At 40.1% G+C, this 25,001-nt stretch overlaps 3 protein-coding genes across 5 annotated transcripts in view; 1 reads left to right on the forward strand and 2 right to left on the reverse strand.

Moving 5' to 3' along the window:
• Nucleotides 1–876: 876 nt before the first annotated feature.
• On the reverse strand, nucleotides 877–11,959 carry smc1a (structural maintenance of chromosomes 1A). The gene is made up of 26 exons (XM_072367441.1): nucleotides 11,851–11,959; nucleotides 11,099–11,287; nucleotides 10,089–10,201; nucleotides 9,638–9,841; nucleotides 8,378–8,616; nucleotides 8,007–8,265; nucleotides 7,597–7,737; nucleotides 7,414–7,496; nucleotides 7,218–7,317; nucleotides 6,751–6,858; nucleotides 6,434–6,619; nucleotides 5,718–5,897; nucleotides 5,455–5,601; nucleotides 5,128–5,265; nucleotides 4,917–5,033; nucleotides 4,724–4,830; nucleotides 4,496–4,637; nucleotides 4,264–4,409; nucleotides 4,009–4,162; nucleotides 3,812–3,919; nucleotides 3,424–3,580; nucleotides 3,178–3,332; nucleotides 2,895–3,046; nucleotides 2,724–2,793; nucleotides 2,501–2,611; nucleotides 877–1,740 (listed from the first exon to the last, which is right to left on the reverse strand). Exons 1-26 carry the CDS (start codon nucleotides 11,957–11,959, stop codon nucleotides 1,660–1,662), a joined length of 3,696 nt encoding a protein of 1,231 aa, XP_072223542.1. The 3' UTR covers nucleotides 877–1,659.
• Nucleotides 11,960–12,235: 276 nt separating this feature from the next.
• On the forward strand, nucleotides 12,236–16,364 carry ribc1 (RIB43A domain with coiled-coils 1). The gene is made up of 7 exons (XM_072367442.1): nucleotides 12,236–13,024; nucleotides 13,119–13,336; nucleotides 13,460–13,574; nucleotides 13,858–13,976; nucleotides 14,583–14,819; nucleotides 15,169–15,335; nucleotides 15,465–16,364. Exons 1-7 carry the CDS (start codon nucleotides 12,829–12,831, stop codon nucleotides 15,544–15,546), a joined length of 1,134 nt encoding a protein of 377 aa, XP_072223543.1. The 5' UTR covers nucleotides 12,236–12,828; the 3' UTR covers nucleotides 15,547–16,364.
• The window catches only part of l1cama (L1 cell adhesion molecule, paralog a), a 39,677-nt gene continuing 30,370 nt past the window's right edge, over nucleotides 15,695–25,001 (reverse strand). For 2 of the 3 annotated variants that reach the window (XM_072367440.1, XM_072367438.1), the window contains 13 exons: nucleotides 24,788–24,985; nucleotides 24,625–24,695; nucleotides 24,301–24,526; nucleotides 22,249–22,364; nucleotides 21,575–21,791; nucleotides 21,185–21,307; nucleotides 20,827–21,003; nucleotides 20,621–20,734; nucleotides 20,360–20,509; nucleotides 19,833–19,964; nucleotides 19,043–19,115; nucleotides 18,883–18,894; nucleotides 15,695–18,368 (listed from right to left, as the gene is read on the reverse strand). In XM_072367440.1, coding sequence (XP_072223541.1) covers nucleotides 18,125–18,368; nucleotides 18,883–18,894; nucleotides 19,043–19,115; nucleotides 19,833–19,964; nucleotides 20,360–20,509; nucleotides 20,621–20,734; nucleotides 20,827–21,003; nucleotides 21,185–21,307; nucleotides 21,575–21,791; nucleotides 22,249–22,364; nucleotides 24,301–24,526; nucleotides 24,625–24,695; nucleotides 24,788–24,985 — 1,853 coding nt within the window. In that variant the 3' untranslated portion in view covers nucleotides 15,695–18,124. The remainder of the gene's footprint in view (nucleotides 18,369–18,882; nucleotides 18,895–19,042; nucleotides 19,116–19,832; nucleotides 19,965–20,359; nucleotides 20,510–20,620; nucleotides 20,735–20,826; nucleotides 21,004–21,184; nucleotides 21,308–21,574; nucleotides 21,792–22,248; nucleotides 22,365–24,300; nucleotides 24,527–24,624; nucleotides 24,696–24,787; nucleotides 24,986–25,001) is intronic. The other variant, XM_072367439.1, reaches the window with a different exon arrangement.

Below are 25,001 nucleotides of genomic sequence, written 5' to 3' on the forward strand. Positions count from 1 at the left end.
TTGGAACGGTTGTTGGATGCAGTTGACAGACAAAACTTCTAATAAAATGGACGTACATTTAAATCTAAAAACGACCTATCCAAAGATCTAGTCATAATGAAGTATTTGCTCAGATTTAAGCCTTAATGTAGTTAAGAGTGCATGTCACTCTTCTGCTACAGGTTTTATGTTTTTTCTTTACATAAACTTGTAATCCTTCGGCACCAGGATCCGTGTAGTACACGGAAGGATTCTTCAGAATCCCTGGGATGGAGTATGGTTGATTTAGCTTGAAAGCTCTTTGAAACTTGTAATTTTATCATTTTTGCACTTGTTTCAATTTTTGCGCTGAAAAGCCGACAGGCTTTCCAGGACTGTATTTCTTCTTTATTTTTTTTTTAACATCGTCCTCTGATCTGCCCGTGTTTTGCTGTCGCACATCGTGTTTCAAGGTTTTAGAGATTCTGCTCGTTTGAGTGGACCTCCCACCTTAGTGCGCGTTCACTTCTGAAGCTGTGCCATTAAGGTTGATGTTACTTTTGTGTTCACACCAGTGACAAAAGAAATAAATAATCTAAAACATTTACGTCTACATTAGCTTTCTTTCTGAAACCTAACATGTCGTGGCACAATGACGAGGATCGGGAGAGCGTGAAAAAGGACAAGAAAACAGGCGAGGATGCTCAGAATAAGTGCGGTAAGTAAAAACTGAAAACAGATCTGAGTGCACCTCCAGCAGAAGCTAATAGCGAGGCCTAGAAACGCAGAGACTCCCCCTTATGGACTGAAAGCTAACGCAGCAAGATGCAGAAGTTAAAAATAATCAAATAGAACAGTACCTAAAATTAGAAAAGGGTGAATTTAAAAAAAAAAAAAAAAAAAGCAAAGTGCCTTAAATAATTTAAACTGTATTTATTGAGGCAAAGCAATCAATAAAACAAACCAGACAGAATGGTTTCACTTGTGCTGACTTTTCTGTTTACTAAAGCGGATTCAGAAAATGAACTTTGGGTAAAAAGACTGTTGGCATTCACAGACGTAAGACCCTCTTTACATTTTCTTTTAAATAATTCTATTTAGACAGTTTTCACTAAGCTTAATGATCTCATTACAGATCTGCCCACCGGAGCTAATTATGGGTTTTATTTAGGTATAACACGAGGGAATGTATCCACCACACTGTAACAATGGTTTCCTGATTAAGATTTTTTAAAAAGTCGCACATAAGAAATGCAAATACATCTTTAAGTACACTCAGCAAGGACAGGAAAGGGCTTTAAAGCGCACAACTGAAGAGGGCCTTGACAGTATAAAAAGTCTCAAAACAACTTGACTCAAGAATAATTCTCATATTTAACCACATGATACAAGTTAAACAGTTTGTTAAAAAGGTTTGATTCCCCGTACATTTTCACTTGATTATGAATAATTTTAATAATGCTTTATGATGGCCAAATCAAGAAAAGGTTGCCTCATATAATGTACATACATCTTGGGTTGTGTCTGTCTACAAAGAACAACCCCCTGCAAAACAAAACTAATTTACTACTCTAAGCTATCCAAAAAAAATACATAATATCAAAAACAAGAGGAAATAAACACAGGGGACCTAATAGATATCTGTGACTACAGAGTATATGAACCAGCCAACGTGCCAAACTGCTGGGGTTGGGAGCCACCTTATTCATTTGGATTTGGGTTGGCGTCTGGATACTGCGAGAGGTCAAAGGTTAGCACTTTGCTAATAACACAATCTCCTTGCTGTGGAAGAAGAGAATAAGAAAATCTGTTATCTAACGTTTAAACACTTTCACACTTAAATCTCAAAGACATTGACATGATCATTGGACAGTTTCTTCAGGAGTCTGAAAGATATCTTTGATCATGGCGAGTTTTAAACTAGATATGACAAATGTGTTCCAAATTCCTAATCATATCCTTGGATCACTGTTGTAGCTTCTAAGGTAGTGGTCGGTGTCATTCACAACAGGCATCGTGGCGCACAATGAAGCTACACAAACACAGGAAACATAGCTTCTAAGACTAAGCTATTCATGTAAATGTAGTTCACATCAAAGGTTAAACACACCTGAATGGGAAGATAAAAATGCTACATGTGTTACTATTTAGAATGTCTGGATATTAATGCATAGTTTCAATCAGGTCATTTTTATTAGCAGATTCACTTCTAGACCCAGTCCCACCACCTCGGGAAACACAACTCACTCTGCGCTTCCTGAATGGATTCAGACACAGTTTATGCTTCACAGATATCTCATGGCTTACAGGGTGGAATATCCTGATGACTTTAGTAGCTGCATTTAAAAATTCATACTTAAGAAAGGGAACCTGTCTTGATTACACTACAGCACTATCTAAAGCTCAACCCCACATCATATATCTCTATAATAGCAAAATTTCTGTGTAAGCTCGTGTTCTTACTGGGAAACAAGTCCTCAATCTATTAATTTATGGATTCTACAAATCATCTGTTTGAAAGTTTAGAAAAAGAAAAACAAACCTCTGGATAAACTCCTATAAGTGAGTCTGCCTTGGTGTAGAATTCCTCCTTCAGAGAAATGACGATGGCCTGGAAGTTTAGCACCGACTGGTCTTTGATGTAATTTGCCACCTTTGGGATACAAAGAGAAGGACTCACTCAGCCGCAATGAAAAGCCACTCAAATAAATCACAAGCAGCACTTAAAAGAACCTGAAAACACTGAATCTGACGTCTGTACAGACCTTGCCAATATTAGTGTTGTCCAGAGCCGCGTCAATCTCATCCAGGACAAAGAAGGGGGCAGGTTTGTAGCTACAGAAGAGATGCGGTTAAAGGCATTTGAAAGATGCAGAACTCTTCATTACTTCAAAAACAAGTCAAACATGCGTTAAGAGTCCCTCTTTATTTCACACCTGTGTATTGCAAATAGCAGAGCCAGGGCAGCAACAGTCTTCTCTCCTCCAGACAGGTTGTCCATTGGTCTGAACCTCTTCCCTGGAGCCACACAATTGTAGTTGATACCATCCAAATATGGCTCCTCTGGGTTTTCTGGGCCCAAAAACGCCTAAACAAAAAGCATTTAGTTAGTGTAAAGGAAATGTAGCTTTCAGTGCATATGTATGGTACATATACTGAGGAACAACAGAGGATTATTAGCTATACACCAACTTCATTCATATAATAGTTAAAACATGCCTGGGCACTGCTGTTGCGTGACAGGGCCTTGTAGATTTCATCAATGTTGGTGGCCACAGACTCAAAACAGGTATTGAAACGATCAAATCTCTCCTTCTTGATCTGCTCAAAGGCTTGCTTGGCCTTTTTGGCTCTCTTACGAGCCGCCTCAAATTCTGAAATAAAGACAAATATAACCATGAGATCACACAAAGTTAACAATAATATGGTTTTAAACCAACCGCCACCATAATTCTGCTATCTTACCGTCGCTGGTCTCTTGGAACTTGTCCCTAACACTCTCCAGCTTTTCCATGGCCTTCATGTTAGGTGCGCTGATCCTCTGTAGGATGCTCTGCTGCTCATTCAGACGCTGCTGCAGTGTGTTCGTCTCTGCCTTGATCTCTTCCTCTGACAATGTGTCCTGTAGGAAGTCAAAGAATGAACTGGATAAACTTTCATACATTTAAGAACTGTGCCTATAACTATGGATGCATCTTTGCTTGATAATTCTTGGTGGATAATCAACATTAATATTGCTCAGAAAAAAGCGAGTGTCGCAGGTTCAGAGTGCTCACTTTTGAAATAAAACATCTGGCAGGGGATACGCAAAACTATTAAAATAAAAGGTGTGCATGTTATTTTGACCATCTACCTTCAGATCTTCTGACAGGCTGCTGTAGTCAATCTCAATAAGAGCTTCTTTAGCCAGAACACTGCTGGATGTCCTCTGGCTGCTGGACTCTTCTGTTTGGGAGCTCCCCTTGAAACACCAAAATAAAAGAAAAGTGTGATTTTTTTTGTTTGTTTCATTCTAAATAAATGATAACATTTATGACCGAATTTATGTACCTCTCCCTGGCTGATGTCATCCATTGTTCCAGAGCGAAGTGGCAACCTGATATCCTGCATTTTGCAGGCCTGGAGCAGGTTGTGGCGGTCACTGCGCTTCTGCTCCAGTTTGGTCTCAATGGCAGTCACCTCCTTCTGAAGCTGGGTCAACTCCCTGGAAAAAAATTCAATATAAAAATTGCAAATTGGAACAACAAAAAAGGCACATTTACGTATGAAATATTGAACTGAATGCATGCTTTCGCAGACACTGACTTGTTAGCGCCTCCCAGTTTTTTGCGGATCTCCTCCATTTCGTGATTTTTATCATTGACTTCAGATTTCTTTGTGAGGTGCTGGTTCTTCAGATCCTGTAGCTGGGCCATTGTCTCATCAATAATTTTCATGTGTCTGTGCTCCTCCTACAAAAACATGTCAGATTGAATTTGATCTCAGAACTGACAAATAAATAAAAACATTGTCAACTTTCACTTTATATGTTTTTTACCTTCTTAAGTCGCTCTATTTCAGCCTCATCCTTCTTAACAGTCTGTTCCCACATCATGACCTTCTCTTGATCCTCCTTCAGCTGGTTCTTCTCATAGTCTACCTGGATACCCAGACGGGTTTTCTGGGTCTCAAATTCAAGACTGAAGCAAAATGGCATGAGGTTAGACAAGCACAAACAACTAGGGCAGTTTCACCTCAAGAAAACAGAGGGATTTACTGAACTGACCGCTTCTTTGCAATCTCATTCTGCCTCTTCACTTTCTCCTCCTCAAATTCTCTGATGTTCCTCACTCCAATCTCCTTACAGAATTCCACAAACACCTCATCCTCCACCTGGAAAACAAAAAGATTTGTGTCACTGCAGTTCAACATATTCAGAAATTTGCTGCTAAATGGGCCTCCCTTAGTGTCAGTCTCACCAGATTCATGCGGTCACGGAGGTCAGTGATTTCCCGCTCGCGGGATTGGATGATCCTCTTGATGTCGTTTATGCGGGGGCCAAAGTTTGCAAGTTCACTCTCCAGCTTGGACTTCTCCTGCACAACACAGATGAAAAAACAGCTTTTAGTACCACAGTCGGCTTTTACAAATGGTGAGAGAAAAACACGAATCCATAGCACTGGTTCACACCTGCATGTTGAGGGACAGGTGTCGGGTTTTCGTCTGCTCCAGGTCACTCTGGGAGTACTTGAGTCTCATCTGCAGACCGTGGGCCTGAGACTGCACCTGACGCAGCTCTGCCTCCTTCCTCTTCGCCTTCATTTGCTCCTACAAAGATATACAAAGTGGAGAATGGGGTGACAATTAATTAAGCTGCAGCCAGTGGATATAAATAAACACAAATTGTTGTTTTGAAACACTGCTTTCCAGGTAATAGTCAGTGCACACAGCTTCATACTGTCTATAAGGGACAAAAACTCAATCTCCTTGCTGTAGGTAACAAAAAGAAAACGTTACCTTGAGTTCCTCGGTCAGTTTTTCCTTTTTCTCCTTTAGCTTGTCCACTGCCTTTTCATCCCAACGTCTGGCCTTGGCTTTCAGGTCGCTGGCTCCTCCAGAGATTACTCCAGACTTTTGGAACAGAGTACCATCCAGGGCTACCGTCTGGACACAGATGAACGATGCAAAATTAGACAAAGAGAGGACAGTCCTCACATCTACATGATTATCAGATGGACTTGCTAGCCTTCAATATTCTCATCCCAAACTAAGTTAAGTACCTTGTGTCTGTATGGCCCTCCAAAAGCAATCCTTCGTGCATCCTCGACGTTCTCACAAACCAGAGCGTTGCCACAAGCATACTGGAGGGCTTTCTTGATGTGAGGTGGTTCATAGCGAATCACATCAATAACCAGCTTGGCCCCTCGCAGTTCTCTCAGTTTTTCATCTGTTGGTTTAACCTTTGACAAGACAAAACCAGTTAGAATTGAATCATTCAAAAGAAAATGTGTTTCATTTATTGGTGAAACTAACTGAAACCTTTAAACTTAAAGAGAAACATTTTTCATTCAAAGGGCATTTTAAAGTATCACCAGATTGATTTTTATTTCTTGTTGTGGAATGTAACACTACTGTCATAAAAACAAATTACCATGTCAATAAACTGCAATACACAATATTTTCTTTTTTCATGTTGATGAGGCAACAAAGATGCCATCAAAATTTCACAAAAAATCAAGTAACTGCAAAGCAAAATGATGTGGAGCTGGGGTTTCTCAGCCCCAAGGCGCCACGGGGCACTTTCTTTCCCAGGAAGGCAAACAAACTTCAACACAAGTCGGAAAAACATGCTTCTCTAATGATGCTTTAATATGGATTTAGGCTTTATTAAAGCCTGTAAAATAAAACATTCATTCTCATCATTTTTTGTTACACATTCTTACATCCATATTCTTTTGCATAAGCAGAGATATCACATGTACTGTTTCACATTCACCTCAAGGTAGTCGAGAGGAAGGAAGGTCTCAGGCTCTCCTCTCTGCTCCTTGATGTACTGAATACAGTCTCTGCCAGTCTTCTCTGAGTCAACAATGATGGCATCCATGTTCTTGCCCAACACTTTGGTCACGGCAATCTGATACTTCTTCTGAGTGGGCTGACACAGGTCGATCAGACGACCATACTGAAAACAGAGAAGCATAGTCTTCATTAAAAAGAATCTACGTTGAATCTTCTCAGTTCGTTCATTATCAACCAAAAAGGGAGGGAAAGCAGATGGTTTTTTTGTACTGTATGCTGTCAGGATCGTCTCACCACTGAGCCTGGGTAGAGTCGTTTGATACTCTCCATGATCTCTGCCTTGCGCTGCTGTCGACTGTTCTCTTGCCTGTCGATTCTGGCATCGCCAAGTTGCTCCATGACCTACAGCAAAGAAAAAAAAAACTAATAAAGGAGCAGTCGGAGTTCTTCACTGCAGATAAGTTGACAAAAGTAAAGCCAAAGTTCTATGCAGTACTTTGTATGTAAGCTGGCTAGCATGGATTAGCAGTCCACATTGTTAAAAGGTCTTATATTCACACACTTTTCCGTCATATGAACAATGTCTGCAGTGGGAGAGATGATTTGATTCACAAGGAGAGGTTTGTTGTTGTTATTTATAGAAGAAGCCTGCTCTCATGCTAAAGAAGACGCTTTAAACATGCAAACATCAACTCAACAGCACACTAAAAACACCCAAGGAAACCATTTGAAGTCACCTATTTTTCTTTTGTATCAATTACCTGGTTAAGCTCCATGTTGATCTCATCAATCCTCCTCTTGGCCATCTCCACCTCGTCTGTCAGCTCCTCTTCCATGCGCTTTTGCTCATCAAGTGACTGCCTGAGAGGTTACAGAACAGAAGTAATAGACAAATATGACATCGATAAGTACAGCGCAGGAAACTGTCAAAACAACGCAAACATAAGAGCAGCATACCTGCTGGTGGTGATGTAATCCTCTAACTTCTCAATACGTTTCTGGTTTTCCTCAATTTCACGGATTTTCTGTTTGATCTTGGCCTGAGGACAAACAACAAACATATGGTTCTGTAAGTAAGAGCAAATCGATTTGTCCTGCAACAGAAAATAAGATCAGACCCAATAATATCCTCTTCTTTACCTCTGTCTCCACTTTCTTCCTCTCCTCCAAGTCAAGGCGATCCTGATCGGCCTTCTGGTCACGGTTGAACTTCTCCAGCTCCTGAGCCAGAGTGGCAGCACGTTTACTGGCCTCCTCCTTCAGACGATGGTATTGTTTGACCTGTAGAAAGAGAGAAACAAAGTTTTTCATAGTCAAAGTTCAGTTTTACATTATGATATTGTAATAAACCTGAATTAATGACAAATTAGTGGATGAATACTGAATAGCCAAAATTCAGAGGTATATCAATGTGTCATGTGACTTTAGATTGAATATGCATGTCTTTCAAACGTACTGACAGATAAATATCCTTTACCATTTGGAATACATTTAATCAACTAAAAAGGGAATCACTGAAGCCACAAAATGTGAACTGCATCATGTCAGACCTGATTTTCCTCCAGAGTGAGGTCCTGGCCCTGGCTCTGTGCTTCCTCCTCCATTCTTTCCTCAAACTCTTGCTTGGCCAGTTCCACCGCCCTCATCTCTTTATCCAGCTCATCCATGTCTGCCTTGCGCTTCTTGTACATCTTCTGGGCATTCTGCAGGGATTTTCGAGCCGCCTCAAGCTTCTTGATTTTGTGTGAGGTGTTCTCTTTGGCCTTGATGTATTGCGGCCTCTTTTGGTTCAAATCGGAGTCCTTCTCTCTGCGAGCAGATTGAAATGATAAAAAAAAATGCATAAAGTGTTAAATTGCACAGGATCTATGTATACGGATCAACGATGCTATAAGGAGGCTGTGAAGACGCAATCACTTACTTGATTTCTTTCTCGACGGTCTGCTGCTCCCTCATCAACCTGCCCAACTCTTTCTTCTTGTCCTTCAGCTCTTCCTCCACATGGTCCATCTTTTTACGGTCCTTGTCAATCTCCTTGTTCCGCTGGCCAAGCTCTTTGTTCAGTTTCTCAATCTCAGTCTCATTGTGGTATAACTTGAAAAGCTGTAACTGTACACTGGCCCTGGCTACTTCATCCTTAAGACGCTGGTAACGCTCAGCCTGATAAAACAACAGGATAAAGACACAGTGCAGTTAGAGATGCACCCATGTTCCAGGGCCAAGAACTAATGTTGAAATGTATTATAGTTTCAGATAAGAACCAATAACAATAATCGAAGAACTCTGATGAAGAAAGTTTTTAGTCTCACAGTAAGGTACCTTTTTCTAGTGCAACATCAACCCTGAAGGCAGCCAAATAACAAGAACATATTCATTTACAGTGTAAAAACCTCTATTTTTCCCCTTCACTATTAAATAAAATACAAGTCTTTTACATTTAAAGAGCCAACAGCCCTGTGGTATCGTTCCTCCCTTCTTCTGTTCTTAAGAAGCTAAAGGGAAAAAGACACGCTGCTCCATGGGTACTGTTGGTTGAGTAAAGGAGCTTGTTTTAATGTCAAAGTCAAACAGAATTCAAATATGTTTAAGATACACAACTAATTAAGTTAAATGATTGATGACAGAATAAATGTCCTTAGCTCAGTCACAGCTGGACAGAGATAACAACTGAAGATGATGCAGCTCTGCATGTGTATGTTCTGCTTGTTCAACAAGATAAATTGTTCATACCATCTGTATTATTGATAGGTTTTGGTTTGCTTAAACAGATGATGAGAATCATCATTAATTTAATTAAAATACAACCAGCACAGACTGTTTTACTGCCCAAGCTTTCGTCTTTCCTTGTTTGTGTGTTTGTGAGTTTTCATCGTGCTCCATTTTATTGGACACAATTATCAACCACTGATGTTTTGCACTTCCTCACATGAATAAACGTTTTAGGTGTTTTGAATGATTGTCTTGATTTAACCAACAAAGTTCCACCATCATTTAAACTCTTTGTTGAGAATGTACTGTTCCAGATTAGCAGCAAAGACAGGCGTGAACGTGGCAGATTAAACTAAAATTAACAGGACCAAAGGTTAAGCAAATGTTTTATTTCTGTCCAAACTGGACAAAAATATATGGAAGAAAACATCCCTGCGGAGACACTGTATTTGACTCTTCACTGAGAACATACCTCCTCTTTCTCTTGCTTGGCTTCTTTGCGCTCTGCTGCGATGTTTTTCTTGCGATGATAATTAAACTGCGTGTCCTCTTCTGCCTTCACCATCTCTTTTTTCCTCCGGTCATACTCCTGAGCCAGCTCTCCAGATCGTGAGATCTCCTCAAACAGTGCAGTACGCTCTTTGGGGTTCTTCATGGCAATAGACTCCACAGCTCCCTGGATGTGATGAAAAAGAATCAAACTGAGGTAAGCGAAAGGAACCGGCAAAAGAATTTAGCCAGGTGCTAATTTGAAACAAGACAAATTACATTCTAGGGCTCGAGTCAAAGCCACAGCTGTGTTAGCTGCTAAAGGCCACTCAACACTTCTGAACTAACGTAAAAGAAAAACACCTATAAACACACTGATAACAGGTCATTGTTGGCTCAGTGCAGGAGTTTGAATACCGATTACTTATTCTCACCTGAAAGACTAGGAAGTTCCTGGCCTTAATGAGAATGCCAAGTTTTTCCAGCTCTTCGCTGTATTCAGGCAGGCCAACCACCTTATTATTGATGCGATACTCAGAGGAGGCACCTGACAAACATGGCAAAAACTTGAGTATTAGTTTAACAAAAACATTCAAAAACTGCTACAAAGATATTAGGATAGAATAGAAAAATACTTTATTCATCACCCAGTGGGGGAGAAAATTAGTCAAGTAGCTCAAAATGATATATTTACAATGATTGTATATTAGAACAATAACAACAATAATAAACAAATTCATAAATTTGAGAAAAACATGTCAACAGTCACTGTTAAAAAGCCAATGCTTATGAAATATATGTTATTATGTAATTGTGCTCATCATTCTCAAAATAAGTTAATTAAATTTAAATTAATAACAATAAAACGTGTTACATATTTAGATGGCCAGTAACAAAAAAAAAATAGCACGACTAGACTTAAGTGCTACAAAGAGGTCAACTGAGACCAATCATACTTATTAACTGGATTTTGGATTTATGGAAATCAGCAGATGAAAACATGCACATTTACATAATTATGTGAAGCAGTGCAGCCTATATGCGCATGACTCATACAAAAGAAGTAAAAGACTTATAAATGTACCTTTTTAAGTTATTTACCAGCAAACTTATAAATGCAACAAAGTTTAAATGGCTTACTAAAAACAAACTAATCTATTTGGGAATAAAATTATTGATTCTGATTGTAAAATGAGTTCACTTTTGTGTAGGTGTAGCTTTTTTTTTTTTTTTTTAAACTCCTGCTAGTATAGAGGTGGGCCTGATGCAACAAGACAGAAATGTTTGTTGCTTTACTACAGATATATCCAAAAGCAACATGTCTGCCTTGTAATTTGTTGTACAAATGACAGAAATAAGTTATTCAACTGACAACTTTACACAAATATGTATTAATGAGCAACTGACTCGCATAGTGTGCCACACTGTCAATGACACTTCTTACCAATAATGACTCTTGTGAAGGAGCGTTCTTCGCCATTATCTTCCTGGTAGACCATACTGACAAAGGCTCTATTGGCAGCTGGTTTTCCAACAGGAGCTCCATGGATTAGATCCTTCAGAGTCTTTACACGCAGGTTACTTGTCTTTTCTGCCAATACAAAGCTGATGGCATCCATAAGGTTGGATTTTCCTACAAGAACAGCATTGAGATCTTTAGTAATGAATGCAAACCTTGGAGAGAAACAAAAATAGAAACTTGGTGAACTGTTTACTTGATATAATCGCACCAATTGATGCGATCCAAAACAACAATCCTGTAACCTGTGACATGATTTTTTATTAGCTAAAAGACCGCGATTTGTTGTGCAACGGAACTATACTATTGTACTGTACAGTATTCTAACCTCCTCGTATGTAAAGGTGAGTGAAACATCTATGACTGCAAAGTATGAAACGTGACAATATTAGACGTTTAAACAGTCAAAAGCAGAGCTTAATTAGTTCTATAACACACAGATGAAGGACCTAAGGCATTCTGCGCGTTGGTAGCCACAATTCCTAACCCAAATAACACTGTTCAATATACCACAGTGAAAAAGCTTATCAGTGATTTACAGCAAATCATGCACAAATATGCTCAAAGTACAAACTGCACATCGTGCTGTGTAAAGACAGCGTGTTTACCGTTAGTCAATTCAAGAAGCGGTTTGCATTTCCCTTAGAAGCTAGTTGATATTTGCTATCATAACATACCAGATCCATTAGGTCCGATGATCGCAGTGAACTTGTGAAACGGTCCAATGATCTGTCTTCCTTTGTACGACTTAAAGTTTTCGATCTCTATGAGTTTTAAATAACCCATTATCGTTGTTTTTGTGCCGCTGTTTGAAAAAAAAAACTGCACGGAGAACGTTAGCTTAGTAAAATGCTAGCTAGCTAGCAAATGCTAAAATTCAGTGTAGCGTACAAGCAATCTCAGAGATGAGATGTGCACGCAAATGCATGAACCTTCCCGTTCAGTCTGTTGCTGGTTTGCGCCTACGTTACATTATTAAATGCACGTTTGATTTGACAAGCTAACGAGCATTATGTATCAAATGGACTCGTAAGAGTTGTGACAACAAAGCGCCATTTTACAGTTTAGCAGGAAGACCACCGAGCGCGCGAGACACGTAAATTCGCAATTTCTCGCGAGACAAAGTTTGGCCAGCTTTGCGATTGTAGTCTCATATTGATTCTCGCAAGTTACCGCTCAACTGCTTTATAACTCAAATTACAGAGTTTGTTTTTTTTTTGTTGTTGTTGGGTTTTTTTCATCACAGAGTCTTTGCCTTTTTTATATCTGCACAAATGGAGTTTTTGTGTCATATTTGTGTGAAGATGTTGCCATAGTTACCACGGGCATCCAAACACTGCAGGATTCGAACAGCGAGCAGGGACATTTATTCACTGATATTTAATTTAAACCATTTTTCTAAATGCGTTGCGCTACAGGTAAGCATTGCTTTAGACAAGCGATTGCCCAGTGTTTTTCAAGGTAATTAGAACTAATTTGAAGAATATCCAGCTGATATTCGTATAAATGTAATATTGAGTCCTTGGGTCATGTACAATCAGTGAAGCCACTTTTGAACGTGATGTTATCAGTTCATGACAAGAGCAGGTTGAGGTACCAGCCACAAATGAGTGTTTAAATTCTGTTTCTTCAGAAGCTAAGTAGAAACTGTGACCATGTACAAAGTGGACTTGCCTTTAGACCAGACCATAAAGGCTGTGGAAAGACGAAAGTCTGCAGAAACGGCCCGCAAGGCCCGCGTCTTCAACACCCGGTTACGTGTGATGGGCCTCGACCTAGATGCTTTGAATCATCAAGTCCAAGTAAAAAAACATCAGCAAGATATGGAAAAACAACGAGACAAAGCTTTTGGTATTTTTTTATGTTCAATATAGAGACCCTTTATGTTTTTAATTCACCTTTCACTAGTTCTAATGATTGCTTACTAGTGTAGTTTTAATCTCAGATATGCTGAGGAAATGCCACGATGAAGTACTTCTGCAGCAAGACACTGATGAAAAACAGAAGCAAGACGCTTTGTACACGGACCTGACCAAGTACTGGGCCACTCAGCAGCAAGTGGATGATTCTAGTGAAGCTGATCTGAAGTGTGGCCTGAAGGGGGCATTGAAGATCACCACGCCAGTGGCAGAGCTGGGGCCTGCCAGTATGCAAATCTTTCAGGTAGGCTTACAATGTGAGGCGGCTGCATTGTGTGCTTCAAAGACTAGTGGAACAAAATCCTGTGAATGGCTAGATAAATAATAGAGTAACCCCTAAAGCACAGTGTGCTTGTTTCATGTACAGGGAGAAGGCATTGGAGGGAAGGGAATGAGGAGTGAACAAATAAAAAAGACCGAAAGGGAGCTGCGAGCACAGATGGATTGCAATAAACAAAAGCACATGGGAGCGAAGCACAGAGGTAAAAGGAATCAAGGAAGCAATTCCACACAAACACATCCAGACAATAATTACAGATGAGCTTACATAATGTACGCCACAGCTGCTGTATATCACACACATGGTTTATGCTTTCCTGCACAAACAATCACACACTCCCACACACAGTCCCATTTGCCAGGTGACTTTGATGGATGCTCATCCCCAAGAGCCATAATGTATGTGTGAGTGTGTCGCTGAAGAGCCTTGTACAATGGGTAATGCAAAACACGCATCACATGATTTCCGATTCACATGTGCCACAGAGATGTTGGTGAACAAAGAGCTGCTGCAACAAGACTTAAGGGGAGTTCAGCAGGCTGCACTAGAGGAGGAGAGTAAGAAAGCTGCTCGCATCGCGTTGGACAACTACAACCAAGCTCTGGTACAGAACACACACGTGCATACACAGATAGACAAACACATGCTCATGCGCCACCCACCGATGTGAATGCTCAAAGCAAAGCCCAGTGGACTTCAGAGCTGTGACAGAGTGTTCTCAGGTGGGAATCTTAAATTAGAATTAAAAACTGAAAATGTTAAGTGATGCATACACACACTTGGCACAGGGGAGCAGCAATCACATTGTTGATGCCAAATAACATTGATGCTTTAATGAATGGTTTAATGGTTTAATGAATGCATGGGAACTGGGTGTCTTTAAAAGCCTTCATTTTGCTTTTCACTCATTTGTCTGAATGCACTCATCTATGTTGCCCATTGGGATAAATCATTGTAAATCCTTCAGATCATGGTATTTACCATGGCAGTTATGTGCTTTCCTTAATAATCACTCATATAAATGATGCACAAGCAAGTTCAACTGGCTTTCTCAGGAGGACATGAATCATATGGCTGATTCTTGGCTTTATTCTAGAAGTAGTCATATTTTAGAGTTTTGTAAGGCTCCTGCTGTTTCAATTATTGAGGGAATAATTGATTAACACTTCCTGGGTCAGTGGTAAGGCCTCACCATATGTTGTTCCCACAGGCTGTGGAGCGAGCAGAAAACCTTAAGGAACAACAAAAGAGAGAGGACAGGGAGAATCTTGCAGAGATGTGGCATACAATGACATCTGACGTGATGACAGAGTCTGCAGAGGCAGCAGAAATAGATGTGGGAGGAGGGAGGCCACCACAGATTCTGCCAGACAGGTGGAAGGGGATGAGACCTGAGCAGCTGAGCACCATCCAGAGGGAGCAAGAACGGCAGCGCCTTCAGAGACAGGTACTTAAGACAATCTAAGATTCCTCGTAACCTCCATAAATTAATGAATTGTTCATGCTCGTGTTGCATATTTCTCCAAGGTGCTGTTGAGTTTTTTCCTACAATTTTTCTTTCCACTTGTGTCAACTTCTCCACACTGGATGCGTGCAGTGTGCCTAAAGGTTATAACCAGTTCAGTGTTTGCTTTTTAAAGCACTCCAAAAGAAATAGGATAGGATTGAATGTGAAAAAAACAACAACAAACTGTTTTCTTATCATATTAACACTTAAGATGTGGGAGCCACTGTTTCAGAATAACAGTATTTGAACAGATATCCCACTTAAGGCTTTTATTTCTTACTGTCTATAGAGACATCTTGATGCTGAGAAGATTCAGAGTGCAGCTTGGCGCCTCCAGCTCCTGAAGCTATCGAGAGAAGTAGAGGAGGAGGAGAGGAGAACAGCAGAGCTGAGGAGAGAGCAGAGGATTCAGATGGATCTGTTCAACATGCAGCTGGCCAGAGAGCAGCAGGCACAGTGAGCACTGCACACACATTCACACACTCACTATCAGGCATACTTTGGTTGTAAATTAAGAGATAGATCTCATCTGATTTTTTTCAAGTTTCTCTTACATATGTGTGGAAATGTTTGTTTCTGCCCTAGACAGGAGAACCTGAACAAGAAGATATACACCAACAAACCCACCAAGGACTACTTTCATCAATTCAACACCAGTTCCCGCTGACCACCTCACATCATCAGCATGTTTTCTTGCAAAAATGTGCTAATATAATATACTAACTTTATATTGATACTCAGTATGAATTCATTTTTGGTAGCCAATAGTGACATTTGTTGCCTGATACTGACAAAAAAGGCACAATTTTTGTACAGATTGTTCCAGGTACTTTATTTTTCAGTCATATCCATTACATTGGTAGATTCATAATGCAGTTACAGTTATATTGGCCCATCTGTGGTGCAAGTCCACTGAACTCCTTTCGAACACATAGGCATCATCATTTCGCTAATGGTGCACCCGACACATCACAAAGAGTTGAGCACACTCCTTACCCCTCCATGTCTCCCCTGTTTTCTCTCACTTCCACTCAGGCGTTCTTATTTAAACTGTTGCTTTTTTAGGTCTAGAGAAGCTTCTTTAAAACAAACCAATTCCTTTTTAAGATTTTATTTGTCTTTTAACTATGGAAAAAACAGAGAAAAACCTAGATTTCATTTCAAAGCATGAAAAGCAAAGAGTGAGTGGCAGATCAGTGAGTATCTGTGTGTGTGTGTGTACACTCATTCCTCATCCAAAGCTAACATTTGCCCCAAACATCGACAAACACAGATGTTTAGCAGCAGATTAATGAGTTAGAATATCAACATATTTTACGTCAGGCATTGCTCCTGTATGAAAATAGATTTTTTTGTTTCAAGTGTTATTTATCCTGAGCACATCTGTGAAACCAAAAATGAGGAGCTGCTTCAGTGCTTCCTCAGGGACAGCCAGGTGACATTTGGCCAGTGGCAAGCTTTTATTTTTAATCCTGCCCACATAACTGCATCAGGCAAAAACTCCACAGATATTCACTGCGCTGCAGCACACAGCTGGATGATATGTGCATGAATCCAAACTTAGTTTTTAGTGTGATATACCTACTTTCACTAAAGACACTAATATTTTTTTTTTTTTTACATTTTCATGTATGTGAACATCTAATGAACAAAGGATTTTTTTTCTTTTTTTTTCTTTTGTTCCTCAACTATTAACTATTTTTTCTATGCCCAAATCTCACTGCAATCATTTGTCAAAAAACGCAAAAGTTTGAATTCATAGCAATAGTACAGTAGAGGAAAACTTACAACTTGAAACATTTTTTAAAATTAAGATAGGTGATTTTCAACCTGCACATTTTTCTATCAAACGTGTCTTCTGTTTTTTTAATATTTACATTAAGTGAAAAAAAAAGTCTCTCTTGGTAACTTAAACATCTCGATTTCTTCAGAGTCTTGGTGCTCAAATGAAAACAACCAAATACAACATCTACCTTGCCCCTGAAAAGAATACATTCTTTATTATAAATACCAGCTGTCTACCTTCATGTCTAACATACATGAAATGGCAGTCATTACTCCTGACTACAATATGCAGCTTGCATTGATAAAGGTCTAAAAATAAAGCCAGAGAGTGTTTGACCAAAAGACTCCACTCTCATATCTTTTATAAATACTGCTTCTCAATCAAATTGTGTGGCATGAGATGGAAAGGTATGAAAAGATTGTTAATTAGACACAACAATGTTTTAATACAGTGTAGAAAGAGACAAAGACAGATACAGAAAGCTACACATTGATCTCAGAACTGAAAATTACAATTTCTTTTCCAATAATGACATTACACTTTAACAGGAAGGCGAGGTTGTAATGATGTCAGTCTGGTGCTTTATGCAGACCCAGCAGGCACAGGAACCTATAAGGAGCATGTACATATCTATAATACTGTAATATGGCTGAATAGATAGATGTAGATGCAGCTATATACACCAGATGCTACTCCGCATTTTCAAAGTTCGACTCAAACTTTTGCTTCACTTGATTTAAATTCAAACATCTTTAAGAAATATGTTCCAGAGAAATCATGGGCTTATATACATAATGTAGAAAACAATAGAAAAACATAGTAAATCAGAAATGTCAGATAAGAAAAAAAAGGATGTTTTGAGTTAAGTCACAGTTGTTGTAAAAGAAAAAATATATATTTATGTTTCACTGGTAAGTACAATCCGAGACATCAAATGGCAATGGACATACAAAATTATGTAAGAAATAATATCAGACATAATAAATATCTAATATTCAAGACTTGTTACAGCAGCATATGCTGTCTGTTTCCCTACACTGGGCTCCAGCATCATCCCCAAAATGTAATTAATGCACTACTCTGCATCTTTATACGACCACACCTGGACACCAAACCCCTGATATTTCTCAGTTTACAACATTCTGTCGATGTTTCTGCTGGGACAAAGAAAAAAATGGAAAGGGTGGAAATTAATCTTAGCTGTTTAGATTTGTTGTGAACTCTGCAGTTAAAGGAAGATGGGAAGGGGGAGTCAGACTTGTGTCACTTGGTCCATTGTTTTGGACACTCCTTTGGTCAAAATAGTCCAATCAGTCAGTTGACTGCCAAGGGCATCTGAAAAGTCAGTGTATGATTGTGTATTGAACGTCAGATCAGCAAGTCAAAAGGGAAAAGGAGCATATGGGCACATAAGTGTTGATATATTTTGGTCTGGTGGTCCCGGATGGAGGTGTGGGGGTTAATCAAGAATAGTGACTGAGTTGGGCATGCCATTGGTGGTAGGGGAGATGATAGTGGGGTTGAGTGGGGAGTTATCCGGAAGGCCGTGGTACCCTTCTTGACCCTCGCTGACCAGAGACCCATCCAGATTGACCTCTGTGGTTATGGCACTGCTGCCGTTGAAGTCCAGGTTGTCTTCGCTGCACAGTTTGCTCGCCTCACACAAGGAAGGTTGACTAGCTGTGCGCTTCTCCTCAAGATCGCTGCAAGAGGTGAAAGCAGTAGTCAAAAGTGAAAATGTAGAATTATAAGAGGCTTTAAAAGGACTTTACTATTATCACAAAGCTGTGTGATCTGATGACAAATTGTATCGGCGATGTGAAAAACAGGTGATCGTATGCCAACGTGCAAGCTGGGAATTCATAAAACTAGAATTCCAATATACAATCAATTTATTTACATCAGCGGACTATTTTTTTACATTCTTTCAAGTAATGTTTCAAGCAAAAGTGTAAAAAATGAATAATTCTAGACTATAAAACATCTTGATAGTCTTTATTATTAATTTTTTAAGACTGTTGGCCAAACATATGAAGATTGATGGAGTCACTGAAGGCTCCAAGATGTTGACATGGACATTTTTCACAAATTTAGAAAAAGGCCAGATTATGATTTGATAAGGTTTGCATGCTCAAGGATGTAAAAAGGAAAGTTAGTTGGCAAGTAAGGCATCGACCGGGGATAACAAATAAGTAGGTGAAACTCATCACAGCATACCTCTCTAGAGATCTGCAATTCAGGGGCAGGCATCGGACAAAAATGGGACAAGGAAAGGAACACAAAGGGTTAGGAAAACCAAACATTGCTGAGGGAATCAGGGCTGTGTTAGATATTTAAACATTACATAAAGACCTAATGTTAAATTAGCTTGACAAACCTGTACTCCCCAAAGGTTTCATCCTTCATTGGTCGTGCTTCTGAGTCCATCGGACCCTCTTCTTTATCTTTCACTGAGAATGAAACAGATCATTGGCTTTTCTTATCAGCAAGATCTTAAACATGCTTCTCTCTAAGCCACTGTGTCAGACATCAATAATCGCAATGTGTCTGAAAGCACGATAAGATGAAGTCATTATATGTGGAGCAAAAAGCTTTACATATTCTTCCTATGGTATTTATCTGGGTTTTTTCCCCATTGTAACTTCCCTTTTTTTTTTTACTTCCAAATTATTTGGCAACCACCACTATCTAAATCTAAAACCTTTAACTAAACAAAACTATTTTATTCATTACTTGATTAGTAGTTGCTGGCAGAACAGTCATTAGCTGGTGTTTTTCTCTGTCCAGTCAGACAGAGGGCACCTGCAAGGCTGCAGGTACACTTGTTCTGTGTGATTATCATTTCACACACATTTCATGGCAGAGCCTCATCCTTACCAACACAGCAAGAAAGTCAGCAATGCAAGCTTACAAGTCTGTTTAATTTCGTGTCTGAGGTGAAAGTGTGAGAGGGCCGAAATGGAGAGGGGAGGCCTAGCTGAATCTGATTACAGAGGGATAGAAAATATTTAGGAAACCTTTTTTTCCAAGTCCAAGTCAAGTTATTTACACTGCTTCTTTCTCTGATCCCAATGTAGCCCAGTCGTATTGTGAAGACCAACCATATTTTTTCAGTTTAATAACTTTACTAATGAGTGCTGAACACTCACGATGTTGAGCACGCTTACCTGAGTACTTCCCCCCTTTACTCCTCTTGATGAAGCAGAGGATGAGCAGGATCAACAACAACAGCACAATGGCACTCACAACACCGATGAACCAACCCTGTGTTGCAAAGCTCGGTTGCACCTCTGTCACGTCTTTGGAGGGAAAATAAGAAGAAGGTGAAAAAGTAGCAAATTGTTTTTAAAGCGCAAACAGGACGAAAGCAGGAAGATGAATGGAAATCATGAAAAAGGACTGCACATAATAAATGAGAGAATAGTATCTAGAGCACACAAGACAGAGCATTATGCATTCTGACAGGGTGGCATTTCACCAGGGGACAACAAAATACACCAAATACACAAGTAATGGATGATTTCAGATGGTTAACTGAGCTCTCTTCTCAAAAATGTCTTTGAAAACACTTCAGAGGAAGAGAGAAAGAACTGAAGGGCACTCTCCGTAGGATCCTGCTTTATATTTAGACATGGGAAGCCCAGAGGAGAGAGCAGAGAAGATGAAAGAAAAGAGAATGAATGAAGAGTTCTACCTGTTCCTTCTGTATCAATATCAGCCTCCCAGAATGATTTGTTGCTGTACATAAAGAGCAGCTGATAATGAGAGCCAGGAGTCAAGCCCTGGATCTGGTAGAAGGACTGAGAGGAGTTCACTTTCTCCGACTTCTTCCATTTATTGACGCCTGCAGAAACGACATTAACCTCAGTTTATTTTTTGGTTGCTATTCAGGATACTAATCCTATGTAGTGACTGCAATAATGTTTAAATTCTGCATACATTGGTGTGTATATACCTTTCTTATTGAGGTATAGGATCTGGAAGTCAACATTCCTGTGTCTCTTCTTGACCACCCAGCTGACATTAACTGAGTTTTCCCCCACAGACAGGCTGATGTTTGTAGGAGGTGCTACAATACATTTTGGCAAAAATTTAAATGAAGGATTCATTACAATTTCCCTGCAAGTGTGATTATGGGGACAATGAAAATATGAATTATACCTCCATCTAGGGTGGTGGCACCCATCATTTTGATGGGCTCTCCGTCTCCAGCAGCAGTGCGACCCCTCAGGTAGAAGCGGTAATGGCTGTGACGGTCCAGGCCCCTCAGGGTGAGGTGGGTGACTGTGGGGTCATCTATTGTCTCTACCTGCATGGGGCTGTCATCTTTCTCTGTCACTGATCACAGCAGAGCACAAAAGACATTCAATCACTCTTGGATCGTCAAAGCATTGTGGTGGGTGGCAGATAACTGATACACATTATTAGGATGTTGTGACATCCTCGTAGTAATATTGATTTAGCACCATTGAAGCACCAAAAGGATTTACAGTTAGGGTGAAATAAAAGCAATGCTCACTCTGTTGGTACTGCAGTAGATATCCAATAAGTATTCCATTGGGGTGGGCTGGAGGCATCCAATGCAGGGTCATTTCTGTCTCAGATGGGCTGTCTAGGCTCAGGGATGTGGGAGGGCCAGGTACTAGTAGCAACACAAACACGCCTGATTAAAATGTGCCCAGTTTGAAAAAGAATCAATCATAATCTTTTATCAAAAGCCAGCCAGCACAAAAAAAATCTATCTCAAGTTTCACCATCCCTGTCCTTTATGTCCCATGTTGGCCATTCTCTTGTTCCACCTGTTTTTCTCCCTTTCTGTTATTAAAGCTCTCCACATGCTTTATGTATCACTTTCCTCATTTCTGCCATCTTTCTCACCCCTCCTCCACAGCCATTCTCTTAGTCTCACCTCCCTCGTGAGTCTTGAAGGAGAGCTCTTCAGAAACAGGTCCTTCTCCCTTTTTGTTAAACACAGTGACGGTCAGGACATAGTGGGAGTACGGTCTGAGATTACTGATGACCTTCTTCACGTCGTTGGGCCCAGCCTCTTCCACCACACGGCTCTCAGGGTCCCTGGACCTTCGGCCCCGGTGGTGGCCCCTAGAGCCTTTTCGGACCAAGTATATCTGGTGACACAAAATCAGGCATTATCTTTTTGGAATAATTCATAATATCTGATTATATCCATATCATGATCATTTTGAAGGATGCAGTTATACTGTTACACATCTTATGAAAGTTGGCTCTCTGAAAGGAAAATCTATGCTCACATTATATTGCTGCACAATAACTTTTAGATATACATTTGTTATAAAGAGATAACAAAATAACAATCAGTTGACAAACATTTAGAAAGCTAAAGTTTAGCAGAGAGAGGTGTGGTAGAAATTGTCAGACATCACCATTAATGGTTTTTGTAGTTGTTTTTGTAGCTATCCACATCTACTTCACACTTTCAAGAGTGTGAAAGATGTTACCCTACACAGAGCTGAAACTACAGAAAACCTAAGCTAAGCTATTATCTTAGCTTATTTAGCTTAACACATTCGTTTTTCATAAAAAGAGCAGTTACAGGAGCGGTACCTTGTATCCCAGCAGGTGTCCTCTGACTGTCTCTTTGTCTATTGCTGCCCAGGTTACTTTGATAGTGGTGCTGTTTATTAGTACGACACCCACATCCATCGGCGCCTCAAGTGGAACTTGGACAATGGAAGGTGACAGGTGAGAGTATGAATTATGAATTGTTGTCTTTGGATCATAAATTATCTCTGAATTAAGCAGCAGAGAAAATCCCTAAATGTGTTTTTTTACATCTTAAATTTGAAGGCTTGTCCTAAAGTGACTCTAACATTATAAAAAGGAAAATGTGATTTTTTTTTCATATTCCTATGTAAGCTGCTAACCACCAGGATACAAAGACTGTCTTTAAGTTGTTTTGTAACCCAGTAGTTAAAATCATAGTCACAGAGTAAGGCAGAAAGCAATTTCAACTAATGCCTCTACATTCAGAGGCTGTAAAGGTGCCGCAGATTACAGTAACCCCAGTTCTCTGGGTGCTATAGCCATGAGTGCACGATTCACAGCAGAACAGGCCCAAGAAGTGTCCAGCAAAACAGCTTTGATTAAGAAAAGGATGAGGTATACATACATTAGACAGAAAAAGAAGAAGATGAGGAGAAATACAACCCAGATCATGATGAATCATCCTCAGATGTAGAAAAAATACCCCAAGGTTTCCAAAAATTGAGACAACTGGAAAAGGACGGATGAGGTCGACCTGTTTGCTTACATGGAGCTGCTAATCATAGGAGGTGTTATAGTTCCCAAGGCGAGGCTGCATCTAGTCTCTGGGATGCGAGAATGGAAGGGCGATTTTATGTGCCACGATGCCAGTGAAGGTTTTCAAGAATGCTACGATTAGTTAGCCATGAGATCTACAAGATGGGTTATAGACAAACTAGTAGTTTGCAGTAGCCAGTAGGTTGATTGGCTGACATACCTCGACAACCCTGAGGCTGAAGTAACAGTGACTACTTTGATACAGACAGACATTTTGTTTATTTTCCGAAATGTAAATGATTTTAGCTGTTAATTGTATTATGTATTGCTGTAAGCAATATTTTTGTGAGTATTTTCTGTGACACTGATACTAATTACTGATTTTAATCTCTTGTTTAAAGGTTGTTGTCCTTTCTGGCAGTAAATGAACAACAAGCCAGTAAAATTTTGCATCAGTATATGGGTGGCCTGTGACTACACAAAGAAGTCGACCAGTGTTCAGAACCAGGGACACTGGTTGAATGGCTGTGCTTAATGTGACACGTGGATTGATGGGGCCCAACGCTGCATGTGACAATTTCTTTACCTCTAATGAACTCGGAAAGCAGCCCTTGAAGAGGAAGATCACCATGGTTGGCACAGTTTAAAAAAAAAACAAGCCAGAGCTCTCACCTGCACTGCTTGCATTGAAGGGGAGAGAAGAGCTCTCATCAAAGTTTGCCTTCACTCTAACCACCAACCTTGTTTCCTACATCCCAAAGAAGAACAAGAAAGTGGTCCCCATGAGCAAACTCCACACAATAACCGACATCAGGCATGGACAATCTGGAGAAGATGATTGGATGTAGAGCTGCAGGAAGATGACTGCCCGCTGGCCTCTGGTCATCTTCTATGATTTCATTAATGTGTCCTCATACGATGCCTTGGTGATATGGAACAAGATCAACCCTACTTGGATGCCTCGTTATCAGAACAAGAGGAGGGTGTTTCTGGAGCTACTGGGAAAGGCACTCCTTACTGAAGCCACACATTCAAAGAAGAGAGCATGTCATCTGCACAGCAACCTCTGTTGTTAAGGAGGCTGGATCTGCCTCTGTGGTGTCCACTGAATAAATGCAGTTTTTCTACTTTGTGAAAAAGTAAAGCTCAGATATTACTACAGTTTATGAAGAATGTTTCCTCATGGAAACTAGATATGGCAGTAAAGCTGCTGAGATCATTTTAAGGGTTCTACTGAGGGCAGGTCATTTAAAAAATGCAGAGATTACACAAGAGTTAGAAATATTCTCACTAAAACAACAGTGTAGAGCATTTCAACATTTTTTGTTAATGTTAATTAATTATTTTCTTTTTTACCATCCTCCCCGGAGTAGCCAATGACAGGATCTGGCTCTGGTCCATCGCCTATAGCATTCACAGCCTGAACTTTAATTTCAAAGGCAGAGAAGTTGCCAATGTCGTGGACAATGAATGGCGGTGTCGTTGTGTTGCTCGTGTGCCACTTAGGCCCACTGCCCACCGCCCGTCTCCACTGCACCTTGTACTTGAAGTCAGGTCCATTGAAGTTACGTTTGTCCATTTTCTGCAATGACGTAAATAGCAGGCAAGAAAACACAAATAAGTTTAGAAATATTATCTGAGGCTGCTTCAAATAATAGAACACTCAGATACTTGGTGTACCTTCCAGTTGATGACCAGAGTGTCCAGGTCTGTAGACTCACTCCTAACATCTTCCGGGTTGTTGTCTGGAGCTGTATTTGATCAACAGGTCAGTGTAGTTTAATTTGGGGCTTATCTTGACATCAAAAAGTGTTCACGACCACGACAAAATGCCGAGTTTTACCTGTAGCGGTTGTGTTGTGTATTTCAGATGGCTTGCTGGGGTCACTTTTACCCACATCATTAATGGCAATGACCCGGAAACAGTACGACATGTAAGGCCACAAAATGAGGACTGCACGCTTCTCGTTTCCACTTACTCTCCTCAGCTCTTCCCAACCCCTCTCTTTTGAACCTTGATCTTCAAACTCCACCACATACTCTGTTGAGACGGCGAT

The sequence above is a fragment of the Leuresthes tenuis genome, unplaced genomic scaffold (assembly GCF_036924035.1).
Source record: "Leuresthes tenuis unplaced genomic scaffold, fLeuTen1.0.hap1 SCAF_16, whole genome shotgun sequence".
Classification (NCBI taxonomy): domain Eukaryota; kingdom Metazoa; phylum Chordata; class Actinopteri; order Atheriniformes; family Atherinopsidae; genus Leuresthes; species Leuresthes tenuis.